General features: G+C 34.7%; 2 protein-coding genes across 7 annotated transcripts in view; one reads left to right on the top strand and one right to left on the bottom strand.

Moving 5' to 3' along the window:
- Positions 1 to 809: 809 nt before the first annotated feature.
- LOC110112599 (transmembrane protein 256 homolog) lies at positions 810 to 10,130 on the top strand. Of its 2 annotated transcripts, XR_002305044.2 has the most exons (7): positions 810 to 947; positions 1,058 to 1,128; positions 1,218 to 1,298; positions 1,386 to 1,429; positions 3,483 to 3,613; positions 9,405 to 9,452; positions 9,618 to 10,130. XR_002305044.2 is itself a non-coding variant. In XM_020844884.2 (6 exons), the coding sequence occupies exons 1-5, from the start codon at positions 908 to 910 to the stop codon at positions 3,580 to 3,582; spliced, it is 336 nt and encodes a 111-aa protein (XP_020700543.1). In that variant the 5' UTR covers positions 810 to 907; the 3' UTR covers positions 3,583 to 3,613; positions 9,618 to 10,130. The 2 variants fall into 2 exon arrangements, 1 of the variants encoding a protein (XP_020700543.1); XM_020844884.2 differs by lacking the exon at positions 9,405 to 9,452.
- A 1,057-nt stretch (positions 10,131 to 11,187) lies between these two features.
- Positions 11,188 to 26,355, bottom strand: part of LOC110112578 (nuclear pore complex protein NUP133) — a 36,205-nt gene continuing 21,037 nt past the window's right edge. For 2 of the 5 annotated variants that reach the window (XM_020844848.2, XM_020844852.2), the window contains exons 5-9: positions 20,031 to 20,189; positions 17,517 to 17,847; positions 13,026 to 13,093; positions 11,617 to 12,212; positions 11,188 to 11,503 (exon numbers count right to left, since the gene is read on the bottom strand). In XM_020844848.2, the coding sequence (XP_020700507.1) occupies positions 11,661 to 12,212; positions 13,026 to 13,093; positions 17,517 to 17,847; positions 20,031 to 20,189 (1,110 nt within the window). In that variant the 3' untranslated portion in view covers positions 11,188 to 11,503; positions 11,617 to 11,660. Of the gene's footprint in view, positions 11,504 to 11,579; positions 12,213 to 13,014; positions 13,094 to 17,516; positions 17,848 to 20,030; positions 20,190 to 26,355 lie in introns of those variants that run through there. The other 3 variants (XM_020844851.2, XM_020844850.2, XM_020844853.2) reach the window with 3 other exon arrangements.

The following is a 26,355-nucleotide window of genomic DNA, read 5'->3' as shown; positions in this document are numbered from 1 at the left end:
AAATTAAAAAAAAACCCTAAAGAGAATTTTTCAAGTCGTTTGATGACATTATTTTGAGCTCCCACATAGCCTCCAAGCCCTGATCGTCATTGAGAGTCGTCTGATTACTTCCCTCTGCCATGATTTCTCTCTTCCCGACCACTGACTTTGATACCAACTTGATATATAAACCTTCAAAAGATAGTAATAAGCTCATGGAGAAGCACATAGAAAATGAAGCAAATGAAACTTGTATTCTATTAAAAAGAAATATAACATGTACTACCCACCTTCCCTCTTCCCCCTATATATTCTATCATATTTTTCTAATAATTATCTCTCTCTTACATAAAAAAGGTGATAGTGTACTAAAAACGAATAAAAGCTAAAACTGACAGTGGAAGCAAAATGTAAGAAAAACAAAAACATGATAATTATAAGTATTTAACGGCACTGTATTCCTCAGCTTACACAGCTTACAGTGTGTCAATACTATGCATCATATGGCATTGCAAAACAATAAGTGTGAATGAAGATTTATACTAAGCTCAAATCTTATTCGAGTTAGTTTAAAATAAGGTTCAAACAATATTCGATCAAACATAAATGTTGAACTTTGGTAGAATATTGCTAGTGGTTATTTGAACAAGGAGCATGTGTATACAAAAGGAAATAATTTGATCTCAAATTAACTTATCCTTATCCAAGAAATATATGAGTAAATATATTCCTCTAATTTAGAGCATTGCAAATAATGTATAATTAAAACTTTTATTTATTTTGATTTTTTTTAATAATACACGCTTAGCTTAAATTAAATGTATCACTATCCCCCACAATTTTTTTTTTTTTTTTTTTTTTTTTTTTGAATGACCAAATTTTTTCCCAGCTTATACTCGTTGGTTAACAATCCTTGCCCGCTCCTCTCATGGATCCCACGATCTGGCGCAAGGTCGCCGCCATCTCTGGTGCGCTCATCCTCAACCTCTCTTCTCTCTGCACTATTTTTCCGTCTCCCTTCTTCATTCGAATGCTACGGACTGATGCCCTGATTGTTTTTCTCTACGGATTGAAACAGGAGTTGCTGCCCTTGGTCTTGGGACCTACGGCGCCCACGTCTTCAAGCCAAAAAATTTAGCTTACAAAGATGTAATTCTCCTTTCTAGCTAGCGGTGTCTGGAAGAAGATGTTACTATTTTAGTTTATTGTTCGTTGATTATTGGTGTTTTTATTTTTAGGTTTGGAACACTGCATCCCTCTACCATTTGGTTCACACTGCCGCTTTGCTGTCTGCACCCCTTACTAAACACCCCAACATTGTATGTGCTGGTCACTGCCACTGATATATTTTTTTCTTAATTTTTGATTTCATTTTTATTGGCATGAGCTCTTTGTTACCTTCTCAGTTTGGGGGACTCCTGACTACTGGGATTATTGCCTTCTCTGGAACGTAAGTGCCTACATTTTGGTCGCTAAGTAGTGTATTATGAATACGGTAAAATGATGGGGGAGTTAGCAACTACGCTATATATGTTGTTTGGCCACTTTTTTATATGAAAAATCTTCTACTTGACCTATGTAATTTTATATCACATCTGGATGGACATCAATGTTGGTTATGTAACCACAGGGAAGTTTTATTCTGTATTGGTCATTTTGTTCTTGTTCTTCCTTTAAAGCTAGTCAAATACTCTGAAAGGCAATGAGTGTTAGTTTTGTGTGGAATATGATTTTGTTGATCAATCGGGTTGTATTGTTGACACAGACCTTAATTCCGTCGGTTGACCTCAACAAGAGCTCACAGGAGAGCAAGATGCCTCCTGCTCGGGGGTTTGGGGGCAAAGTCTTGAAAAAAAAATTTCTTGTTTGTGCAATTTGTGTTTCTTATGTGTGGAATCTGATTATGTCGATCAATCTAGTTGAATCATTGACTCAAACCTCAATTCATTTTGTTGAGCTCGCTGGGGGGTGGGACTCTCCTTGCTTTGTGTTTGGGTGAGCGTTGCGGTGTTGTACACCTGGCGCTATAGCTTTGATAGTCAAGCAGGAGAGAGAGTGGAGTGCCACAACGCTACGAGTTGGGCTGAGCAGTTTTCTTTCTTGTTTTTTTATGTTTAACTTGAAGAGTTGTGTCCCTTGCGGTAGTTTGGGCGTCTCTTTTTGTTGGTGTGTGACTTCGTGGTTTTTTTTCGATTTCGAATTTTTTCACATTAAATTCTTGTGTTATTTCTTTTCCATTACATTTTCTCTTTTTTGTTTGTTGTGTGATCTTATTCCCAACACCAATCCACTATAAATCCAGCACCAAAGCACTGTGGAACTCCTCTGAGACAGAGAGAACAACGCCGCAGTGTTGTAGTTCTTACACTGTAGTGCTGCAAGACAGGGCAGGCAGCGCTGCGAGTCAGGTTGAGCAATTTCTCTTCTTGTTTTTCTTATTTCACTTGAAGGGTTGTGCTCTTTGGTGTATCACAAGTTCTTGTCTTTTGATCATTGCCACAATTGAAATTGTAAAGAGAGAAAAGGACGGCTTGTTGGTTTGCTTGCTTTTGCAGGCAATGGAAATAGAGGAAGGAGAATGAGGTGAAAATCTAGAATGATAAATTTTTAGGGTTGAAAATTCAATTTCCGTTGCATTAATGAAGTCCTATTTATAAAACAAATGATAAATTCAAATCTCTAACTAAATGCAATGATCAATGAGAAAATCTCTCTTTAAAATTGGAAATATAGGACTACTTGTCCTAGATTTTGGTTACTAATTGCTAAATATAAGAATTGACCACTTGTTAAACCTGAAACTAGGAAAATGTTAAAAAAAGAAGATACAAACTAGGTTTCAACCCTAAATGGGCTGAAGCACAAATGGACCACTACCTAGGCTCAAACAATCAACCCTAAGGAGACTTATTTTCCTCTTTAGTATGGCTAGCATCGGTCTGCTCCAATTTAACCAATCTAATGGTTTTCTAGGACCTCTAGGTTAGATCAGCTTTGATCACTTGCTCCAAAGAAGTGAATTGGAGATTAGAGGCCTTTGGGATAGCCTGAATGACACTGCACAGATGGAGCGATGTATCTTGCATCATATATTCATCTCTTCAGGGTGATCTAATTGATATTCATCCTACTCCCAGCGTTAGAAAGGCAGGATGGATAGGGGCTATTGGTCAAAATCAAGCTACTAGAGTGGTGACAATGACATAGGCCGCCACCACTCTTTGTAATTTAGTGCTGTCAAACATGTTGGTTTGCTTTGTTCCAGTCTGCCCGGGAGGGCATTTCATGATTTGGCAAATTTTTGTTGTGTAATAGCTGTATTTTTGCAGTTTATGTCAATTCTGTTTAACTTATAATACCTTCTTAGCATAATGGCTGTATAACCAAATACAGTTATTTGGTTTTATTCTTTTCTATGCCAAGTTTCATGCAATCCTTCTTGAATCAATTTTATTTGATAGAAGTATTTTTTGATTGGCTTCATTTTGGCTGTTATCTTGCAGATGCTATACCGTGGCATATCTTGAAGATAGGAAGTACTCTACTCTGGCACCATTTGGTGGCTTTGCATTTATTGGTGCTTGGGCAAGCTTGCTTTTCTGACCAAAAGACATGCTAAAAGTGTTGTTGCCTGGTAATTTTCAATGTGTGTTTTGTATTTGAATGCTTAGTAGTCCCAGAATTCTTCTTCTTCCATAAAAGTGCGGTTTCATTGATGAAATTGTGATTACAAGTATTATAGAAACCAATCTGCCTGTAGATTTTTGAAACAATATGTTCACTTTAGCTTCAAAGTTCCATGAATCTCATAATATTTATGTTCGTGTATCATAGATAAATGTTGACTGAAGCTGATCCATATCAAAGTTTTCCTATTGGTTTCTAAAACCATTGACCAGTATGTACAAATAATTTGTTCATCAACAATCTCAGCAAATTTCAGCCAATATAGATCTATTTCTTTGTCAGCTACCCTCTGATGCAATTTAGCCTGCTGAAAAGTGATCACCAGAAAGAGCGCTAGTTCAAGCAAAAAAGATATTGTACCCCACTCCCACCCTAACCTAAGCACCCTGTGGAGCTGACAAAACTTTATCCTTTGACCAACAAATTTGAGTTTTGAAGTTGATAGCTAGAGTCTATATTTTACACTAAACTATTTATTGCGATTTTCCATGTTGGACTAATTCAGTTTGCACTTGGATTTTTTGCATCAGTTTGGCTCTGTTTAGTTTCAAGGAATTAAAAGAGTGGAAATAAGAATGTGACATTTAAATGGTATATGAATTGATTTGAAATTAGTTTTCACATGCTTGTTTAGTTGAGAATAAGTTAAGTGAAAATTTGTTTTTTTATTTGATGTTAAATTGTGTTTTTATTTCTTGCAAGGGAACATATGTGTCATAATGCTTACCGAATAAATTTTTCTTTTCATTTTTTATTATGGTTGGATTAATATATGTAAATGGAGAATGTTTTTATTCCATTTAGGTAAATTCAATTACCTATTAATTACATTATAACTATACTAAATTTCATATGTGCTCTATAAGTTTACTCTGTCGAATGCTACAAAAATAGGGTCAAACGGATGCAATTTAGCCAAAATTTAACTTAAAACTTCTTGTTCGCATGAAAGGAGTGCTCAACCATCTTTCTGGTAGCAGTATGTCTGGAATGCTGAAATGGTAGAAAAAAGCTGACATTGTCAAAGTGGACAAATTAACTCAAAACGATGCTTGATTCCTCTCTGACAATTGCATTACTATCTTAGTGCACCTGCCATTATGTTTAATGAAATCATTAATCCTAGTAACCTTTTAGTTGTATTTATCAGGAGATATTAATGCTTGGCTATTTTGACCGTGATTGACTTATTGTATGTCTTAACCTATCATTAGAAACGAATGGCATATGATGTCTTTCAAGGGAACAATTATTATGTCAGGTGACCTGACGTAGCTTTACGTTCGGACGCCATTAACATGTCGCCACGTGCTCTTACTCTTTACCGCGCGGCCCAACGACTTGACCCAAGATTGCTATGTTCGCGTATTGCTCGGTATTGCTCTAGGTATTGTTCGGTATTCCTAGGTATTGCTTGGCAATAATGAAAAATATCGCTCTGTGAAGACCAATACCGAGCAATATCAAGAAATACCGAGCAATACCGAGAAAAACTCGGTATTTCTCGATATTGCTCGGTATTACTCAGTATTGGTTTTCACAGAATGATATTTCTCGTTATTGCAGAGCAAAATCGACCAATACCGAGCAAATACCGAGCAATACCGAGCAATACACGAACATAGCAATCCCGGCTCCGTTCCGGGTCAGGGTTGTCGGGCCGCGTGGTAATAGTGAGAACACGTGGCACTATTTTACTGTCGTCCGAACGTAGAGCTACATCAGGTGACCGGACCAAATAAAAATTCCTTTCAAGGAGGGGTTCATGCAGACATATGAATTAGAGTTTCACGAGAGAAATTCCTTACATGGGTTTAGCTCAGTGACCATAGAAGAACCACTGAAGTAGCAAAAAAAAAAATATTTTTTATTTTTGCGACTTTGGGCGATCAAGTTATTAATAAGAGTACACGTTTTAGATATCTTGGGTTAATTGTTTAGAGTGATGATGAAAAAGATGGGGATATTTTTAGTATAATTTAAGTTGAATGGTTGAAGTGGAGGAATGCATCAGGCTTGTTGTGTGATAGAAAAGTCCCTCTTAAACTTAAGAGAAAACTCTATAAGATGGTAGTGAGACCTACAATTCTTTATGGTGCAGAATGTTTTTAAAACCCGAAAAAAATGTCGATCGGAAACGTCGCACGCATTTCGATGCACAACGACGAGAATAGACAAATTTTTTAAGTTGTCAGAATTTGATGAAATAATTTTTATAAAATTCTACGCGAAATTTTGAGCGATTTGATATAAAGAACTTATAGTAATTTATGCATGGTTTAGAAATTAAAAAAATCAACGAAGTTTATTAATGGGTAAATGACTAAGTAGCCCTCTTAACTCTTAAGAGAGAGTTTATGCATGTGAGGACACATGCCTCTTTTTGCCCCTAACTGCCCAAAATACCTAAAAGGTACCGAAATATTTCGGTCCCTTTCATTTCCTTCGTGTCTCCCTATCCGGACGAACTCAAGATACGGAAAGAGGGCGGCGGGAGCAAGGTGACGGTGGCTACTAGGGCCGTTTTCCGACCGTGGTTTAAGGAGAAATCGAAGGGGAAGGCTTGGGGAAGAAGAAAGTAAGTTCCTAAACAAAGATTTCTTCCTTTTCGCTTAAATTTCTTAAGATGAAAATGTTAGGGTTTATGCAAAACATAAAATTTTATAAGAATAACATTAAGGGAATGTTTAATGATGGATTCTAACCACAAATTTTAAGTTTTCCCCAAAATTTTTAAGTTTCCAAAAATCAGGATTTTTCCAAATGTTGATTTTTTATTAAAATTTCTTAACAAATATTATTCCTTAGGGTCTTAGGAAGGTTCTATTGGTGAAAATTTGGTATTTTTCATAAAATATTATTTTTTCTAATTTCTAATTAAATTAAATGCGAAAATAGAAAGTCCTAGTTATTTATTTAAATGATTGAGAAGATTTGGCATGCTAAAATAAAGAGATTAATGAAAATTTGGTTTCCAAATTTAGGGCTTTAGATTAAATCCGAAAGTTAAGTTTATTTTAAATTTATTTAGGCATTGATAATAGGTTAATTTGGGTAAATAGTGAAATTATACAAAATATAAAGAGAGAGAAAGAGAGAGAGAGAGAGAGAGAGAGAGAGAGAGAGAGCCTAGGGTATATTTATAAGAGAAGAAGAATTAAGTTTGAGATTATTAAATTAGCTTATGAATGTGAAATTATTTCATATAGCCATATAGGTGGCTAATTTAGGTAGGTATTAATGATGATTGAAATCATCATTAAAGGAAAAGAATGGGGGTGGCCGGCTAGGTGGTGGTGGTGGACTGGCCGACGGGTGGAAAGGGGAAGAGGGAGGCTTAGCCGGCGACTATGGAGGGTTTGGCCGACAGTCAGGGGAGAATGAGCTAGGGGAGAAAGAGGAGGTTAGGGCGGTGGCTAGAAGACAGAAGAAGGGGAATTAGAGAAGGAGAAAGAAAGTGTAGGGAAAGAAAGAAAAACCATGAGCCGGACACATACTGCAGCTGATAGGTGTTGCGCTGCCCTCACCTAAGGACTTCAAACCACAAGCCCAGACAAATCTTGCGGCTGGTGGATACTACGCTTCCCTCACATAGGGATATCACCAAAGTTTTTCTCAAAGAACAAGAGTGCAGAAATTTTTTTTATTAATAATTCATCATACCAATATAATAGCGATGACATCTATATATAGGTCTCAAAATGAAAGAAAAAAAAAAGACAAACATGCCCCTAGGGCTTACAAAGGACAATTCCCTCAGATGGTAAAAACAAAAAAGCATAAATAAAACAAAAAAATAAATTAGTAAATTAAGATAAATTGGAATGATCTCGGCCCTTGATCTTCATCTCTTCCTCAGACAAGTGTTCACCGTCGGATGTCTGCATTAGCTGCTTTAAGAAGCAGTAAGAAATCTGTCCCAATCGTCTTAGTGATTGTGTCGATCAATCAGATTGTGTTATTGCCTCGGACCTCAAGTCAATTTCTCGTGCTCGCTCGGAGGTGCAGGGGGTTAACCCCTGCTTTGTACACGAAATTTTTTTTTCATACAAAGCTCCGAAGTTGTCTACCCAAGCCCGGGTGCTGTGTTCCCGAGCACCCCAGCTCTGTGTTACCGAGCACCCTGGTGCGGTGTTCCCAAGTGCCCCAGCGCTGATCAACAAAGAGCAGAGCGTCGCAGCGTTCTAGATTCGGCACCGCAAAGCTGTGTGACACCGCAGCGCTATGTGTTTGAGCTTTGCAACATTATCAGATAGAGGCTTGAGCGCTACAACGCTCTAAAAGGGTGCCGCATGGCTTCGAGGTGGACTGGTTAGTTATCTTTCTCTCTTTTTTAAAGGTTGCGTCCCTTGGTGGTTTAATACTTGACTTTATCTTACATTTTAGGTATTTTAGTGAGTGAGAACATGTGCATGTAAGAAGAGAAGCAAGGAGAGAGTGAGAGAGAAGAGAGATTTGTACTTATTTCTCCCAATTTTCATAGTAAAATTCTTGGTGTGGTTTGGCTCCATGTTTTTTTCCTTAGCTTGGATTTTTTCACGTTAAATTTTGGTGTCCTTTTCTTTCCGTTTTTTTTTTTACTTTTTTATTTGTTTTATCGTGGCATTTTACTTTCATCCCAACAAAATGAAGCCTTAAGTCTCTCCAAAATAGGAAGGAAATGTTATTTATGAACTATTTTAGCATAACATGAATAAGTAGGCACGTCAAATCCTAGCCGAATTATTGGCTTAGCAAGAATAGATATTATTATTCATTCTCTTGCCCTTTTTGTAATTGTTTGTTTAAAGGTACAACATAATCATAAAATTAAATATACATCCACACATACTCGAGAACCCGACTCAAGTGAAGTTCATCCAATTCAAGGCAACCTAACAAGAATAAAAGAGTTGAACTCGTCTAAACCATGAAGAACTCATCAGGAATACAGCTCACTTATCAGAGTTATAAACGAATCGCCAGGATTGTTGTGAACTCACTAGGACTACAATAAACTCAGTTGAAAAGATTTAATCCAAGGCTTAATTAGGATTATTCACCCAGGTTCAGAAGCTTCTATCCGTATTTTTTCTTGCAAGCAGGCGACTTCACCAAGGAAGTTAGCAGCTTTGACTAGCAAAACTGCCGACTTTGACCAGTAATTGTCCATATGTCAACTATTCATGTGTTTATACTATTAACTACACATCTCATGTATTTTGATGTATTTTATTATCTTTACACAACTTTTGCTTTAGCACCAAAGCCTTGGCCTGAATTTGTAAACAAGGATTTCGGGGGCTATTTTGACATACGAAGTCCTGGACACCCAAGCTTGTGTTTTTGGCCATCTAGTGAAATCCCAAAACTTTTCTCTTTGAACTCTCTCTCTCTCTCTCTCATTATTATTTTTGTCTGCCTTGTGAATCTGATAAGTAAGGTTTTGATTATGCTCATGGACAAATTTTATCTAACACAAACCACCAATTATACTTCTATACCATGCTTCTATCTAGCCAATTGTGTATCCTTTTAAGTACCATTCTTGCCTTTTTAAAGTTCTATTTTCTTATTACCTTTCATTGTTCTCCAAACTGAAACTTCAAAATGCAGATTGCATTTTTTAGTGATTAGTTGGGAACTGCTTGGATCTAACCACTAAACTGTAACTATACCTGCTTTACTGCGTGAATCAGTCAAGGCACATTGTGTAATTTTTTCTTGTTGCTAATGAAGTTTTAGCTCTTCTTTTTCAGTTCATATCCATCTTGTTCTTCTGCTGATTATGTCCGAAGGGTTCCTAAGTGAGAATCAATTTCTTTTTTTTTCCCCTAGCAATTGAGAAAATTCTATTTATTTATTGATTTTTTGGAGAATGTAGCATAAATATTACGCTTCTTAAATTTTTAAATCATGGAAATGCCCAAATAATTTTTAAATATCTTACATTATGCTTTAATATCTTGCAGGTCATCACAGGCTGCGACTATTCATGTTTGAACTTGTAAGGCTTCGATTGGGACGGCTTTCTTACTGCTTCTTAAAGTAGTTTTTTAGTACAAAAAAATATTTTTTTCTACTAGAAAGCTGCTTTAAAAAGCAGAAAGAATGCTGTCCCAAACGAGCCTAAGTCTTTGTTGGAGCTGGGGGTTGCCACCGACTTTATTGTGGACACAGTATAAATCTAGAATAAGAATGTTGTAATAGAAAACTCATGTTTTACCTGTAATTTCCAACAGATTTTGTTATTTTCTCATTTGATAAACAAGTGTAAAGGTCTCCTGATGTGCCTTTCTATGTTTTCCTCTCAACTTTCGTAAGATTTTTTTTTAAACATAAAACAGGGTGGGAGGTAAAATGGTTTCCATTGTGCTTTTGCACTCTTCACGAACTGGAGAAGAAACATCTATTATCATGCTTGGTATATTGTAAATCTTGAAAGAATATGATCAATCTTAATACTGTTTGTTATATTTATTCAATTACCCATCTTTCAGATGAAATTGTTATTTCAGGTTCTGCTTGAAATTCTTACTGAATGATTGATGCAGCAGCTTTACAAATTCTCTTAATTGTGATAAAATAGAGAGTCGCCTTAGATGGTTTGGATGTAGAGAGGTGTCCATATAAGGAGATTATTAGGTTATATATGTATATTACAAGTGAAGAGAGGTGTCCATATAAGGAGATTATTAGGTACGAAATGCGAACCGGGAGAACCGTCCGCACAAGCATTGAGTACCTAGCAATACCGAGTGCAGGTACAGCTAGGTACTCAGTACTTGTGCGCATGATGCGCACTCCACACCCAATAATTTTTCCTATATCAGTTTGAATAAATTTCTTTGCATTGACTGTTTCTAACACTAAGAGGTGGGGAATAAGAGCAACTGACTTATTTTCATGCCTTAGAAGAAACGTGCGTCTCTCTTTCTTGGCATTTACTCCCCATTGTTGATGAGACTAAGAGCACATTATTGTTGATTGATATAATGTTGATTGATTTGTGCTTCTGGTAACTCACATACCATTAAACCATTTCAAATGAAGTCTTAGGACTGCTTTCTTATTACTTCTTAAAGCAATTTTTTAATTTTTATACTAAAATTTTACTTTAAGAAGCAATAAAAAGCCGTCTCAAACAAAGCATTAGTTTTCATTTGGAATAGCTTTATTAATGCTTTCAAAAGTAGCTTCTTGTATCACCTACTGAGAGATTTGAATCCAAAAGTTACAACATATAACATATAAAAATTTGCATCTTAATTAAAAAAAAATGTAGTGAACGTTGCTAAGGGTAATTCTATGTACCATTTTGAGAAGTTGGATTTGGCTATGATTTTGTTTGAGATAACTTGTTTTACTATTTTGCTTTTTAGATTCCAGCCACAATTTTTGTTAGGACGGTACTTTTTCGCTACTTAAAATAAAAATTGTGTTAGCAAGATGCTTCCTACAACAACTTTTCAAAAATTTATTTTCTTCACATAATTTATAACCACCTTAAAAAGCACAACTATCCCAAATGGATCCTATATATAGGGGTTTCAATATTTAACACGATCCAAAAAACTGACCCAAATCTGAATCGGATCGGGTTACGGATTATTGCAAGAAATTCAATCACATCAAGCTAGCTTTAGATTAACTTAAGCTTATGAATGAGAGCATGTTTGTGTATTGGACTAAGAACAGGACTAAACAAAAATCAAGATTCTATCAAAACTGAACCTATCTTTAACTTAATCCAGCTTGGATCAAGCCAGCTCAACCAAGAACAGCTGAGACCTTATCTTGAGCCGGTTTAGATGGTTTCCAAAGCATTTCACAGCCTCCATGCTTGCCTATAGTCACTCTGTACCAAATAATCAAATTCTTGTTAAGTTTATGACCATCTAACTCAGAAAGAGTTACATATAAAGAGCATCTAAATGAATAAAATAGTCATCAGAGATGAGATAAACAAACCATCATGACTCCATTGCCAACTCTCCTTCAGCTTCAGCAAACCATCATGACTCCATTGCCAACTCTCCTTCAGCTTCAGCAAAGACATTAATGCCTTCCCTTCCCATCAAGATAGCAGTAAGCATCAACTTCCCAGCATCTGGGAAATTCTTGTGCTGCATCAAGATAGTTTCAACTGATGAGCCTAATTCCTTCGAATTTGCGAAGTCTAATTCATCCTTCCTTAGTGGCAAAACCTCATTGAAACCTCCTTCAAAAGTCTCTGATGCAGGCCCATAGCAACGGTATGAAGCTTTAAAAAGAACGGTTTCTCTCAAATTCTCAATGACCAATTCATCGCTCCATCCATTTGCTCTTGCTGCATTGGCTAGAGATGCCCAGTCATCCTGATCGGCAGCATTTCGCCAACTTTCGTCGAGAAGGCTACGATTCGAATTGCGAAAGTTAGAGCCTACCCAAGCAAATAACTCAAATGCAAGTAAAGCCAGCTTTTGACTTCCTCCTCTCAAGCACATCTCGATAAGCACTACAGGTGGTAGTAGCTTGTTCATGTCTGGTTTTCCTTTATTCTCGGGGAAACTTGCCAAAACCTCTTCCTGTTAATAGAATGTCAAAGTGCAAGAAATCAGTGTTGAGCTTTGGATACAATAACTGACTTTACAATGGACTGCAATGTTTTTTTCTATACAAGTAAAAAATGAAAACTAAACCAGCCATTGTAGAAAAAAACAAATTTTTATGAAAGTCGAAACAATATTCAAGACCTTAAAGCATTTCTAAAGTTCAGCTACCAACTTAATAACAGTAATTTCTTGCTAAAGTAAAATATGCTTAACAAGTCAGCTAAATGAATTTTTAGGCTTCGATTGGGACGGCTTTCTTACTGGTTCTTAAAGCGGCTTTCTAGTACAAATTTTTTAATTTGTGCACTAGAAAGCAGTTTTAAGAAGCATGAAGAAAGCCGACCCAAACGAAGCCTTAGGCAGCAGAGTCAACGCAAATTTAGAGCTGATACTTGCTCAATATTAGACATACCTCAACTATTTTTAGTCAGCCTTCGGAATCCTCATTTTTTTAATTCAAATTTGGATACAGTTTATCAATTTTAGCATAAATTTTATAATTCAAAGTCGGATTTCACCTGGTCTTTAAACTGGCAATGGCAGTTTGAGAGCTGATGTCCAAAATCTATGAAAAATCATAAAAAGAGTAATATATGCAATTGATTTACTCTAAGAAAAACTCATGAATTTGCAAACGCTCTGAAATTCCTAGGGAATTATTAGATCATTAAAAACGTAACACAGTTACTCAATAAGGATAAGCTTTTTTTTTTTTACTCAATAAGGATAAGCTTATAATTGAACTTCAAGCAAAATCTTCTGAGGCTTAAATTACTTTATAGGCACCTGCAACATCAAAATATGGAGATCAGCCTCTATACGAAGCATCTTCAACTCAAAACCCTCTTTCTTACCTGATACAAGGCAATATAAAGTAATCAGCTAGTGAAGAAGGTAAAATAAAAGCAATACACAATCATAGGTTTAAAGCAGAATCAAAACTACTATGCTTTAAGCTCACCAAGAATTTTCCTAATACACTACACGCTAGTAAAAATTGAATAAATTGTTCACAAGAAAATCATGATGAGTATATGTAAGAACCGGACCGGCCAGTTATTAATAGGGGGGGCGCAGCTCTTGCGAACAGAACAGGCGGATGAATCGCGAACAGAGGAAGCGGGCGGACACTGAGCGGAACCGAAACCTTGCATAGGAGGTTTCCGGAGTTTTGCTTCGCCAATTTTAGCAGTCGATCGTTTTGGAGGGTAAGATTAAACAACTCCTTTTCATTTCTATTGTTATAGAAGTGTGTTGTGAGAAAAGACAATGGAAGAGAAGAACGATTTGGAAGAAAAGAAGGAAGAAGGTTTGTGTATATTTTTATATAAATGTGTTTCCTATTCTTCATATGATTAGTAGAAATATTTAATTGAAGATAAGAGAGACAATTGGAAGTGAGGAGAAAAGATTTGAGAAGGAAAGATGAAGGATTTTGGGATTTTTGGAAAATCCTCATTGTAAGTAAATTTCTATCATTTAATTGTTATTAAATTTTATTAGTTAAATCAAGTTTTCAAGAAAATTTTGTTGTACTATTTTAGAGATTTTGGAAAGAGAGAGATCAAAGTTGTAAGAGTTGATCAACCAAGGATTCAATAAGAAAAGGGAAATTGAGATTCAATGTAATTATTAATTAAATGAATATTTATGAAAATTTATGGAAGATTAAATGATTTTTTTTTTTTTGTGAATTTCTTTAGGTTGTACAAAGCGTAGAAGACTTGAAAGATTCAAAGTGGATAAATTATGTAATTTCATGATTTTATTTTATGCATACAATCTTTTAAATATTCGATTAATTGCATAGATTACGAATGTTGAGGATATAGATATATCATGATTTTAAAGTCGTTTGATAAATTTCATCTGTTGTAAACGTTTGAAAGTTTTATTAAAGTGAAAGGTATTGACTAAAGCAAAAGTTATATATATATATATATAATACATGTAAAAGTGAAAAGGAAAAGGTATTGCAAATTACAGGAGTTCACTTCCGTATGGTACTAGTTGGGGAAGCAACGTACCCGTGCACGTTAAAAGTGAAAAGGAAAAGGAAATGGTTGTATCTCAATTGGTACATTAAGACAGTGCTCATGTATCAATGGAAATAGGGAAATGGATATACTAAGGAATTGAATGTTAAATCTATTAAAAGAAATGATAAAATAGAAATGAATAATTATGAATGTATACCAAGAAGTCTTATGTGTGATAAAGTTTGAAATGTCTAAAAGATATATGTGTATCGATTTGTTATTAAGAAAGGAAGCTGCATGCATTATATTGATAAATATATTTTAACTATTTTATGACTTTCAATGGTTACCCACTGAGTTTACTTAGTAAACTCATTCCATTAAATAAACGATTTCAAGTAAGATTTCAAAGTCTTAAGAAATGGCCAAAAGAAAAGAATTCGTCTATAGAAGACGGCGTGCAAATGACAATAGGTAATTTATGATTTAATACAAATGCTAAGTATTAGAGATTTTTTTTTGTTAGAGGCTTTTTCAGTTGAATGGAGAAAACTTTATGTTGTATTGCTTATGAATTGGAAATATTTTGATCCTACCGTCAGACTTTTAGTTCATGCCTCGTTAAATCGAGCATCCGGGCCGGATCGTGACAGTATAATACATACCAAAAACTTTGATATTCACGTTTAAACCATTTTGAAACCACTTCACTTCGAAGTACACTTGTTTTGTTCCTCAAAGTGTGCTTCTTTTAAGATTATTGATTTCCTTGAAACAAAGTTAAATAATTAGGACAGTCCTTTCCCACAGATACAGGTGCTTTGCAGGTAAAAACAATTCAAAGTTGTCTCCAACTTAAAAAAGATCACAAATCTTGAGACAGACAAACGAGAGTGACCTTCAAAAGACATCAATAATGAATAGAAAGAGTAAAATGTTAGAAGTAGATCACCTGACATGATCTCATTAGATGAGTCCCAGACCATGGTCAACTAATGCTTGCCATCTCCAAACAATGGGATGCAATCTCAGTATCTTTTCAAGAATAACCAAGATTTTGATAAAATTGAGACTTTTATAGCATATCAGGAATAGGTCAACATAACAAAACAAAAGCAATACAACACCCCAAGAATAGCCCCTGGTTATGATTCACATTTTAATGAGCTAACTTTAACAATCACAGTTAGAACTCTAAACAATGACACTCATATCTTCAACTCAAAATACATGAAAATGCACATGAATGTGTTCATACTATATATATATATATATATATTCATTTCAAATTTTGGAAAGTGATTTTAAAACCCATGAGATTTACTTAGAATCAGCTCAAAAATTAACTAAAAAGCAATTATTGCAATTTAACTTCAAATTGATTCAAATTAAAAAAAAAAATTATTTGAGTTGACGTTTGAAGTTCACTCAATACCACCCCTCTTAAAGCTATGCTCTCAATTCAGTAATGCATTATTGTCTTATTGTTGTCCTGCTATCTACTAAAGATCAAAGAAAGAACATAATCACCACTTCAGTAACACTGCAACCTTGTGCCTCTATCTTCTATAAACTTTAATTGTTGCATACTCACCAAGAGATAAAAGTCATTTTACCAATTCGTATGGGTAAAAGCCCATTTGGGATTGTTTATGGCCATCATGTACTCCACATCATCCTTCTTACCCATCAAACCCTCCATATATTGACTCTAACATTAAAGCTAATTAATTCAATAATTTGTGCTTCACAGACTGCAGGAAAAGATTAAAAGTTACAAGGAGGTAGTGGATCTCCATTGATAATCATTACAAAAGGGTTACATAACTAGCTCCTTTTTTTTCCTAAAGCTTCCCTTTTTTTTACTAGTTGGAGCTCAAAAGGAATATAATGTAAGAGTTTTGCCTTATATTGTAATCAATAGAAGCCAATGCTTATCTTTTCGATCACTTAACTCAACATGGACTTGTTTATAACAGTATTAATCTCTATTCCTTCTTCATAGGATCCAGATTTCTGGCTCCTCCGCATTCATCAAATACTTCAATGTCTCCATCAGATTTTATATTTTCTAAACAATAATCTCATTGGTATATGTAAAAAGTGTCATCTTTGAGCAGCAGCAACAAACAGTGAATTGATGAATTAGTGATTCACAAAGTGATGCTACTGCATCTTGGCTTAATGAACCACATCTCTACATCTCTAGTGTTATAAAGTAGAAACTAAATATCTAGCAGCACTAGCTAAATGCAAACTCACTATAGACGAGCTCTTTGCAACTTAGGGAAGTTGATGCCACCCAAATATGATTATAGCTTGAAATGAATACGATTTGAGACAAATTTCACTAGAATTTGCTCTCTTTACTAGGATTATATTGGTGGTCTGGCCGATTTCATTTTGTGGTGATTTGCTTATTTATTGAGATTTTCTGCATGTAATTATTTTAAGCAGTTGGATAATTTAAATGAGTGGTACATGCAGAACAAGGATTACATATTTACATCATATATAACCATCCTAAGAGGAATTGAAAGGAACATTGGGATTGACCTCCTTTGGAAAATTTTTATCACTTTTTTCAATCCAAGCCCATAGAAACCTCGTCAACACCAAAGTTCTCACCTTGAAACCATGCATCCAATAAATATCTTAAACTATAGCTCAGGATGCACTTCAAACTTTCTGGATGTGCAGGGTTATTCTAAGAGTTTCTATAGGAATTGTCTAATTTAAAAATCATTTTCTTTTCCAGCATAACATCTGACGTTCTGGTTAACTTTTAGGAGACACAAAGAAAATATGAGCCCTTTAGGAGAGTATTTTCAACACTCCCCTACTACATCTGCTGAGATCACTGATGGCACAGATCTTCTCTTAAGTCATATTAATTTTCTGTCAAGATTACTCTAAACCAATCCCTTTCCTTTTTGTATAAATCTTATTGGGCTAACAAAGCTTGGTTCTGCTGATATTTCACTTATGTTATTAATAGAATATAACAATATATCAAGTTCGGTTCATATTTTGGCCTGTTAATATGCTTTTAAACAGCAAAACAATTGCTGAAGTTTAGCACTTGATTCAAACTTGAGGAATGCATGAGTTAGCCATCTAATAGTAGGTGCATTAATAGGATTTTGTCATAAGTTGAAGAGGAAACTACGATGCTACTTTCTAATGGCATTTTTCCTTGCAACCAATACTGATAGAAAGTACCACACAAGGTGGAATATTGATGACAATGGGCATGCTTAACTGTGAAATAGAGAACATTGGAAATATAGAAACAAACCTGCAGCCACAGCAATCTTGGACAGGTTGAGCAGGCGCCTTCTATCAGAAGTAGAGGATGGCATCCTGAAATGCACAAATTCTTGTTCTTCAATCAAAGCTGAGCTGTCATCTTGAGATAGGGCCAAGGCATGCAGAGTTTCTGAAGCAGAGGAGAACTGAGACAAGTAAATCTCATGAAGCCACAGCAGATCATTATGATCCTTGAGAAAACTAGCTAATTCATCCCGGAACTCTTCTCCAAGCCTCAATAGCTTAGCAAATTGATGATTTTTTATCAACTGCTCAAAGACAAAATTACTAAATCCTCCCTTAGGTCCACGACTATCATGCTGCATCACAGCAAAGTAAATGTTAAAATATGTCTGCCATACATTCTACACAAAGGTTTGCGAATTCAAGTTCAACATAGATCCATTTCAAACCCTTCCCTTATCTGCCCATGATTTGGTGATATTTTAAGTGTTCAGCACTAATTTTGGCAAGCCAAAGTTAGAAATAGCATATTCCTGGATCATTGAAAGCCGTTGAAGATCACGGTTCTGTATATGGAGAAGTGATATGCACTGCGGTGAACTCCTTAGAGGAAAACAGGGAAAACATAGGAAGAAGTGTGTATAATATGAGCTCTCTCTTCAGCATTTTTCATTTTTTTTTCTCCTGTAGTTTTATTATATATAGTAAGATGAGAGGATACAGCAGGGATCTTGACTGATTACAACAGAAGTGCCTTTACAAGCGTAGCGTATAGATTGATTTTGGCTGTTTTAATCTAGTGGATAGTAAATAAAGATAGAAGGTTTATGCTCCATTACCAACTGTGACTTGATCCGAGCCTTGATAGGGAGTAGAGTGAAGAACATTGTCAAGATGAGGAGTAAGGTTGGAGGAAGCCTCGGAGCCAATGTACCAATCAGATGCAACCATAGATGGGCTGGCCATGAGAGCAGTTAGAGTTCGGCTGAGGTGGTCATGGGTTGTAATGAGAATTTAGTCGATGCCAGTAGGGTGACCACGCTTTCCACAAATTAGATAGCAAACAGGTCGAAATGAGCAAGATTGTCGAGGTCGTGTATTGAAGTTAGATGGGTGAGGTGCAGTGGGCTGAGAAGAGCGACCATGGGAGCAATTTGGACGACCTCTGGATGTGTAGAATGCAGAGTGCAGATCATGCGGGTGGGCGTTTTGGTGAGTACTACTGATATGTTAATTTCTTCACTGAGAATAAGGGAATACATATCTTCAAGGCTTATGGGCTTGAGTTGAGTGCGAATGAAACTCTTGAATGCCTAATATGGGGATGGGATGCCATTCATAATGTAGAGAACTATGTCTATATTGTCCACAACGGAGCCCACTACCGCAATGTTGTCTACTAATGACTATCTCTATGAGGTATTGAAGCATGGGTTTTTTTTTTTAAGTGTCCTTGCAGGGCTCGTTTTTTAGTTGGATGACTCGGGAGCGGTTAAACGATTGAAGATGTCGATCACTGGTGGTCTAGATATCTCAAGAAGAGTCGAGATTGATCAAATAAGGAAGAATGGCTGCTGTGAGCGTGGAACAGAGAGCCGCGGCCAAATTTTGATCAATGAGATTCCATTAATGGAGTGCTGGATTGGAGTGAGGTTCACCAATAGAGTTTGGAAGCAGAGCTGGTGGAGTAGTCGAGCTATCAAGAAATCCAACAAAGCCATTTGGCGTGAAGGAGTTTGAGGTTTTGAGCATGCCAAATGGGGTAGTTGTCGTTGGATAATTGAGGGGGGACAATGGTCTTAATATTAGAGATAACAAACTTTAGGGAGGATGGAATGGGTGGGTCATTGAGTGGAGATGGAGTTGCCGTGAGCTAAGAGGTTGCTGATAGTGCCATTGTGAAGATACCGCTAGGCAGATTGCTCTCATAACATGTTGAAGTTCACGGTTCTGTATATGGAGAAGTGATAAGCTCTGCAGTGAACTGTTACATGAAAACAGAGGTAAAACATAGTAAAAAGAATGTATAACAAGAGCCTTCTCTTCTCTTCAGCTTTTTTCATTCCAATTATTTTGACTATAGTTGTTTACATATGGTGAGATTGGAGGAGACCGCAGGGATCTTTTCTGATTATAGCAGAGGTGCCTTCACAATTGTATGGTATAGATTGATTTTGGTTGTTTTGATCTAGTGGTTGGTAAATAAAGACAAAAGGTGGATGCTCCATGTCTTGAGAATAACTACCAGTTATTAGAAGCAATTCAGTTGCACAATACATCTCAAAATAAATGATTGCATAAAACATAATAAACGTTTTCCAGAAACAACTAAAAAAAAAGTAAAAATAAAATAATAATAATAATAATAAAAACTTGAACCCTTAATGCATTTCGAACAGTTCAGATTTAATTTTAAGATTACATTTGCCTCTTCCATGTTATGTTATATACACCTAAAAAATTTATACGAGCCAGTAGACAGACATCATACAGAGAATATAAAAAGAACTCCATAGATTCTTTGTTCCAAGATACATACCATCAGGTTTCTCAGGAGTCCAGAATCATTAAGATGATAGCATATATGCCATAGTGTGGGATAACCTTCGTGCCTTTTTGCAATTGCTAGTAGTGGTAAAGAAACTTCTCTAAAAATATCTTCTTTAACCTCAAGATCTTCGACACCCTTGCATTTATCCTGGAAAAATAGCACATAATTGTTTTGGCTCAAAAATTGAGTTTCAAGGATGCTTTGTCAAGAATTTAAAGCTTTAAGGCTGAAAGCATGAGTCGACACATTATTTCCACATAAATCTTATGCTCGCTTGCGCATGACATTTCACAAAAAGCATTTGCGACCAAGTTAAATTGTCAAGTCTTGACTCTCAACATCTGGGCTCCAACTTGTTTAAGCTTGTTGAATAAAGATACAGAGCACAATCTTAAGGCAAAATAATTGAATTCACTAAAAGTAACAAAATATATCATGGTCAGGAAAAAGTGATTGGAACCAATTCAAGGCACCTATTTTAGATTATTTTAGCAGGCTCAACCACAATGCTAGATTTTTCTCTAGGTTTTAGGTAGCTTTGCAATTTTTCAACCCTTCAACCAAATTTGAAAGCACCTAGCTTTGCAATTTTTCAACCTTCCAATCAAATTTGAAAACCCTTAGGGCAACATGCCAACTATAATGAAAAATAAAATCCTTACACTGTGGGAATCAATTTGGGGCCATCTGAGCAATGCAAACAAAGGGAAACCGAGAGGCTAACCAATTGGCTTCAACATTTATAAGATAGAAATTATATTTTTAAGTAGATTGAAGCAAGAATAAAATTGCTTTAAAAACAACTATTTCTAGCATTAAAAATATATAAATTAAAAAAAAAATCAGCACAAATTATAATAAAATAATCATCCACTTAGTATAGTCTATTATAAAAATATAAAGCAACTTAATATAATTAGTTTATCAATACAAGACAAATTGCAAGCTGAGTAGTTTAGAACGTCAACTAGAATTTTTAATTTTCCATCACATGTATCTATTTATGAATTGTAGGATAAGTTTAAATTACTTGAAGCAATATTATTTTATTTTTTGAATTTATAATTTAAAAAGAGCATAAATATACATACAATCAGAACTAGCAAGACATAGAAGCTATGATATCAGCCACAAAGTGTAAGAGCTATATGGTGAAATGGACATTTTAACAATTGTTGAAGCTCATGACTAGCAAAGGATAAATATATATAGTTTTATATCTAGTCATGTGGTTCCTAAGCTCATCCATCTGACCCCTAAACTCAATCAATTGGGTTCTACCCTCAATAAATTTGTGATTTCTCATGTCATTTCATGGAACCTAGAAAACATGATTTCTACCATTTTAGTTATACCTTCAACTTGATTCATAGAGATTGACTCGGTACCATGATGTTCAAAGGCGGTGCCACAAGAAGCTTAAAAAAAAAAAAATTCCCCCTTTTAAGGTGTCAGGAAAAAATGTTATGAGCGTATGCTATGCTTTCTTTATGCAAGGGAATGTATTGTGCATGCATTTAAAATTTGTAAAAGCTCTCAGCACTAATATTTAGAAAAGAAAATAGTATAATTCTTTGCAAAGGAGCTTCCTGCAATAAATTATAAGTTAGTCAAAAACAATAAAAGATTAGTTCTCATATGTGAGTTAACACTCAAGGTTATTTGCAGATTTGTATATGGAACACTCACAAAGGATATCACTCAAGATAAAGTTAAGAGGGTAAGTTCTCACATAAGAAAAAGCTAGGCCATGTACGTTGAGTCAACTAGTTGGAGCTAACTCAGAATATCATATGCTTTCCATAAACATGTAATAATCCCTAGTTTTCTCCTTGATTTTATTAAATCAAAATAAAAGAAATTAGCTCAAGTCCAAGATCAAAGATTAACCCCTCATGGCTGATTGATCTACTAATCACAACTACCAAATATAATAACCCATTTTTAAAACTAAAAAATTAATAAATACACGAAATGAACTAACTAATGCCCATTCAACTGAACTAACATTAGTTGGTTATACTCTTATATTCTCAAGATGGGATATGGAGGGAGTCGAGCGAAAGAGAGAATGCGAGAGATAGAGAAATGGAGATGAAAGAGAGATTGAGGGCAGCAAGGAGGGGAAGCAAGAGTAAGAAAGAGAAATGGGGAGAAGAGGCCGAGTAGGTGAGTATGGGAGAGAGGATGCCAAGTGGGCAAGTGGAGGCCAAGCGAACAAGCAGAGGCCGAGTAGACGAGTAGCCAACTAGGCTTAAGTGAGCAAGCACGCAATCACGGCTTATAGCGAAACAAATACAATGACGGATTTCTCCTATGTGATTCGGTGGCAAAGTAAGATTTGTCTTTTCAAAAGTTTAGAAGAAATTTAAATTTAAATATTTTATTGAGAAACCCTAGAACCGTTACAATTTCAAGAAATTTTTACTAGAATCAATGTATGTAATTTCTATTTAAAGAAATTTGACATTTAAAATGATATTCAAGTGTTACTTTGCTTAAATAAGACAATTTTTATATTTAGATAAGAGAATTCAAAATTTTGTAAGGTTTTATTTTAGAAAAATTAAATAAAAAAGAAAAATATATATAGGTTAAATTTAAAAGAAATCTAAAAGAGCAATAAAATTTATTATTCTTTGCAGACTTAAAATAAGATAAAAAAGTTAATAATTTTGAGTTATTATTACGTTATGTTAGGATTTTGGATAGTTAATTTTGCACAAAAGAGGAAATCTTAATTTTAGAATAATAAATTGATAAAATTGAAAACAATGAATAATTGTTAAAGATGTAAAGCTTTATGTTTTCATATTATTAAATTTAATAAAAAATAGTAAGTTTAGAATTTAAATCAATTTTAAAAGAGCAATACAAAGGATATTTAAATATTCTAAATATTTGAAATAAAATGAAATGTCAATATATGCATTGTAAGGATATGTTAACTATTAAAGTAAATATTTGTAAATATTGATAATGGGTAATGTACTATAACAAAAGTAAAAATAAACCAAGTATAATTAAATAATGTGATCACATTTTGTTACAGGCATTAAATTAAAATAGGTGAAGTTTAAGGATTAAATGACAAGACAACTTCTGACATGAAGGCAAGTACTCATATTTCTGAATTATAGTAATAATTTTGCTTCTAAATTAAATGGAGCTATTATTATTGATACTTCTTGAATTAACTATTAACGCAACTTTATTTATGATTTACCTTTATTATAGAAAAGATTGGTCACGTTCAAATGAATGAAGTAGAGTTTCTATTATGCTTCATTTATTTATCTAATGTTATATAATATTTACTATAGAAAGCTATTGAATGAAATGAAAAATTGTAAATTAAATGGAGTTCACCCCTTCATAGTTTAGCTGAAAATGCTAATATACCCGCACGTGAAATTTAAAAAATTTTGGAAAAGAAAATTAAATAAAAATGTCGTAAATTGAACTATTTAGACGGTGCTCCAATAACAATTATATTACATTAAAATGAGACAGATACTATATAATAGGATATGGTTATGTGCACAGGAATGTTTTAAAACTCTTGCATTATCTGCTTTGAATAAAAGGAATTGTCAAATGATTTATATTAAATTAATTATTATGACAAGCATTTAATGTATAAGTTAGCCAAGCATAGAAATAGGAGAGTACAGATTTAACTCAAATGAAGTTCATCAAGGATGAAGATAAAAAAATGCTTTTATTAGAAGAGGAAATTCAACAAAGGTGGATGAGATATTTTGATAAATTTTTCAATAAATATTGAGAGAATGTGATTGACTTTAATAATCTTAGCACCCAAAATGAAAATAGAGATTTTTGTTTTTATCGACGTCTTAGTAAAACTGAAGTTAGAGAGACTTTAAAGAAAATGAAGTGTGGTAAAGCTGTTGGACTTATGATATACCAATAAATGTATGAAAATGCTTAAGAGATAAAGGAATTTCTTGGCTTTTAAACTTTTCAATACTATTTTGAAAACTAAAAAGATGTCGGATGAGTGGAGTGTGTTGATTCCTATTTTTAAGAATAAATGTGATGCACAAGAGTGTGCAAATTATAGATGAATTAAGTTAATACGTCATGCTTTAAAACTATGGGAGAGAGTTATTGAGCATAGGTTATGATATAATACTAATATTTCTCAAAATCAATTTGAATTCATGCCGGGTAGGTATACTATGGAAGCTATACATTTATTGAAAGGTTTGAAGGAGAAGTATAGAGATAATAAAGAGGATCTACATATGATATTTATTGATTTAGAGAAACCATATCATAAAGTTTATGGAGAAGTGCTTTAGAGAGTTCTAGAAAAGAAAGGGGTTAATAATGCTTATATTCAAGTCATTAAGGATATGTATGCAGGAGCATGCATTACTTGTGTTCAAACACAAGGTGGTTTGACCAAGTTTCATATTTCAGTTGGATTACATCAAGGATCAACTTTAAGCCCATATCTTTTTATTTTAGTCATGGATGTTATTAATAGACATCTGCAAGAGGATGTACCCTCGTGTTTGCTTTTTGTTGATTGTATTCTTCTTGTTGATAAGCCTAGAGAGGAAGGTGAAGGTAAACTTGAATTATGAAGGTCAACTTTAGAGTCAAATGTTTTCATTCGAGTAGATCTAAAAGTGATACATTGAGTGTAATTTAGTAATAGATCTAGTAAAGGGGATTGTGACTTTGGGCGATCAAGTCATTAATAAGAGTATACGTTTTAGATATCTCGGGTCTATTGTTCAAATTGATGGTGAAATAAATGAAGATATTATTAGTAGAATTCAAAGTTGGATGGCTGAAGTGGAGGAATGCATCAGGCTTCCTATGTGATAGAAAAGTACCCCTCAAACTTAAGGGAAAATTCTATAACTTAATGGTGAAACCTGCAATGCTTTATGGTGTAGAATGTTGACCATTAAAAGAGAAGCATTAAATCAAGTTAAATGTTGTAGAGATGAGGATGCTCGAGTGGATAAGTGGCTTCACTCTTATATACAGAATGTGAAATGAGTATATATGTGAAAAGGTTGGAGAAGCTCCAATGGCAGACAATATTAGAGAGATACTCCTTAGATGATTTGGTCACATGAAACATCGTCCTTCTGATGACCCGATACCCGATTATGAGAATAGATGTATTAGATTTGACATACTTTAAGAAAGGTAGAGGTAGACTTAAAAAGGCTTGGTTAGAAAATATTATAAATGACATTTTTTATTAGATTTAATAAGAGTTTGACTCTTAGCAGGACAATGGAGAAAATTGATTCATGCAACCTCCGTAGTGTGATAAAGGCTTGATGTTGTTGTTGTACTTATTATGACAAGCATTTATATTAATTTCTAAATTCCATTATATTGTTATAGTTTAGAGATATGATGGTCCATTGAGTTATGATAACTGATCAATGTTATAAATAATGTTTTTAGGATAAGATCTCAAGAACTAAATGAATGAAAGAAGATAATATGTTTAACATAAACATGGCACTACAAAATAAAGATATTTACATTAAAACAGTTATCATTTTGGTTTAGAATATTTTTTGAGACTTAGCGGCCCTTAAGATATATGTGTTAATAAAAGAAAAATATATGAATAATCATAATTCAGGTTTAAAGATTCTGTTCGACCATTCGTTCTGGCCATGGTAAATTCAAGCTCTTGGGCTGAATCGAGACACCAAAGGTTGAAACTACAAAAAGACTTTGAGCAGAAATTGCCAAAGTCTAGCCTTTGGCTCTGATAACAAAATTGGCATAGCCTTGGAGGAGTGGATCCAAGACTTCCAATTGTTGTTGTGGATGGCTAAGGATGTAAAGAACACCACTAAATGACCAGAGGAATTTTATTGGTGTTGTGGATAAGAAGAGAGGGACAGCCAAGATCTGAGGTCAAACCAATCCTAGAACTATCTCGTAGGGTTCCCCACCTTAAGGCTCTGGCATGAATAAGGGTTTAGGCTATAGATCATCTTGGAAGTTCTGGAAGGATGTTAGGAGGTGTGCTCTAGAGTTTATGAAGGATATCCAAAAATTGTTTAGGGGTGTGCAATGGATGCTATACAAGGACTAGGATAAGGAGCCTAGTTTGGGTTGATTTTTTATAGTCATGAAATATGTGATTGGGAGATGATTCTAGTGAAATCTTTGGGGGTTGGGGAGGCTTGGAAGTATCATAGGGATGTCTAAAGATCAAATCTAGAGTTTTTTTATGAGGAGACAAGGAGTTTAGAGGCTAGCAAAAGAGGCAGAGCAAAACTAGATTGACGGTGCCCTATTTGTC

The sequence above is a fragment of the Dendrobium catenatum genome, unplaced genomic scaffold, assembly GCF_001605985.2.
Source record: "Dendrobium catenatum unplaced genomic scaffold, ASM160598v2 fragScaff_scaffold_459, whole genome shotgun sequence".
Lineage (NCBI taxonomy): Eukaryota > Viridiplantae > Streptophyta > Magnoliopsida > Asparagales > Orchidaceae > Dendrobium > Dendrobium catenatum.
Note: the sequence above shows the minus strand (reverse complement) of the source record. Positions and strands in the feature narration are given on the sequence as shown.

Bases quoted from the DNA above. Each gene is read 5' to 3' on its own strand.
- LOC110112599 (XM_020844884.2), top strand. From the start codon at position 908: ATGGATCCCACGATCTGGCGCAAGGTCGCCGCCATCTCTG. The intron at 1,129-1,217 runs GTAATTCTCCTT...TTTTATTTTTAG, and splicing joins AAAATTTAGCTTACAAAGAT to GTTTGGAACACTGCATCCCT. The intron at 1,299-1,385 runs GTATGTGCTGGT...TTACCTTCTCAG, and splicing joins TTACTAAACACCCCAACATT to TTTGGGGGACTCCTGACTAC.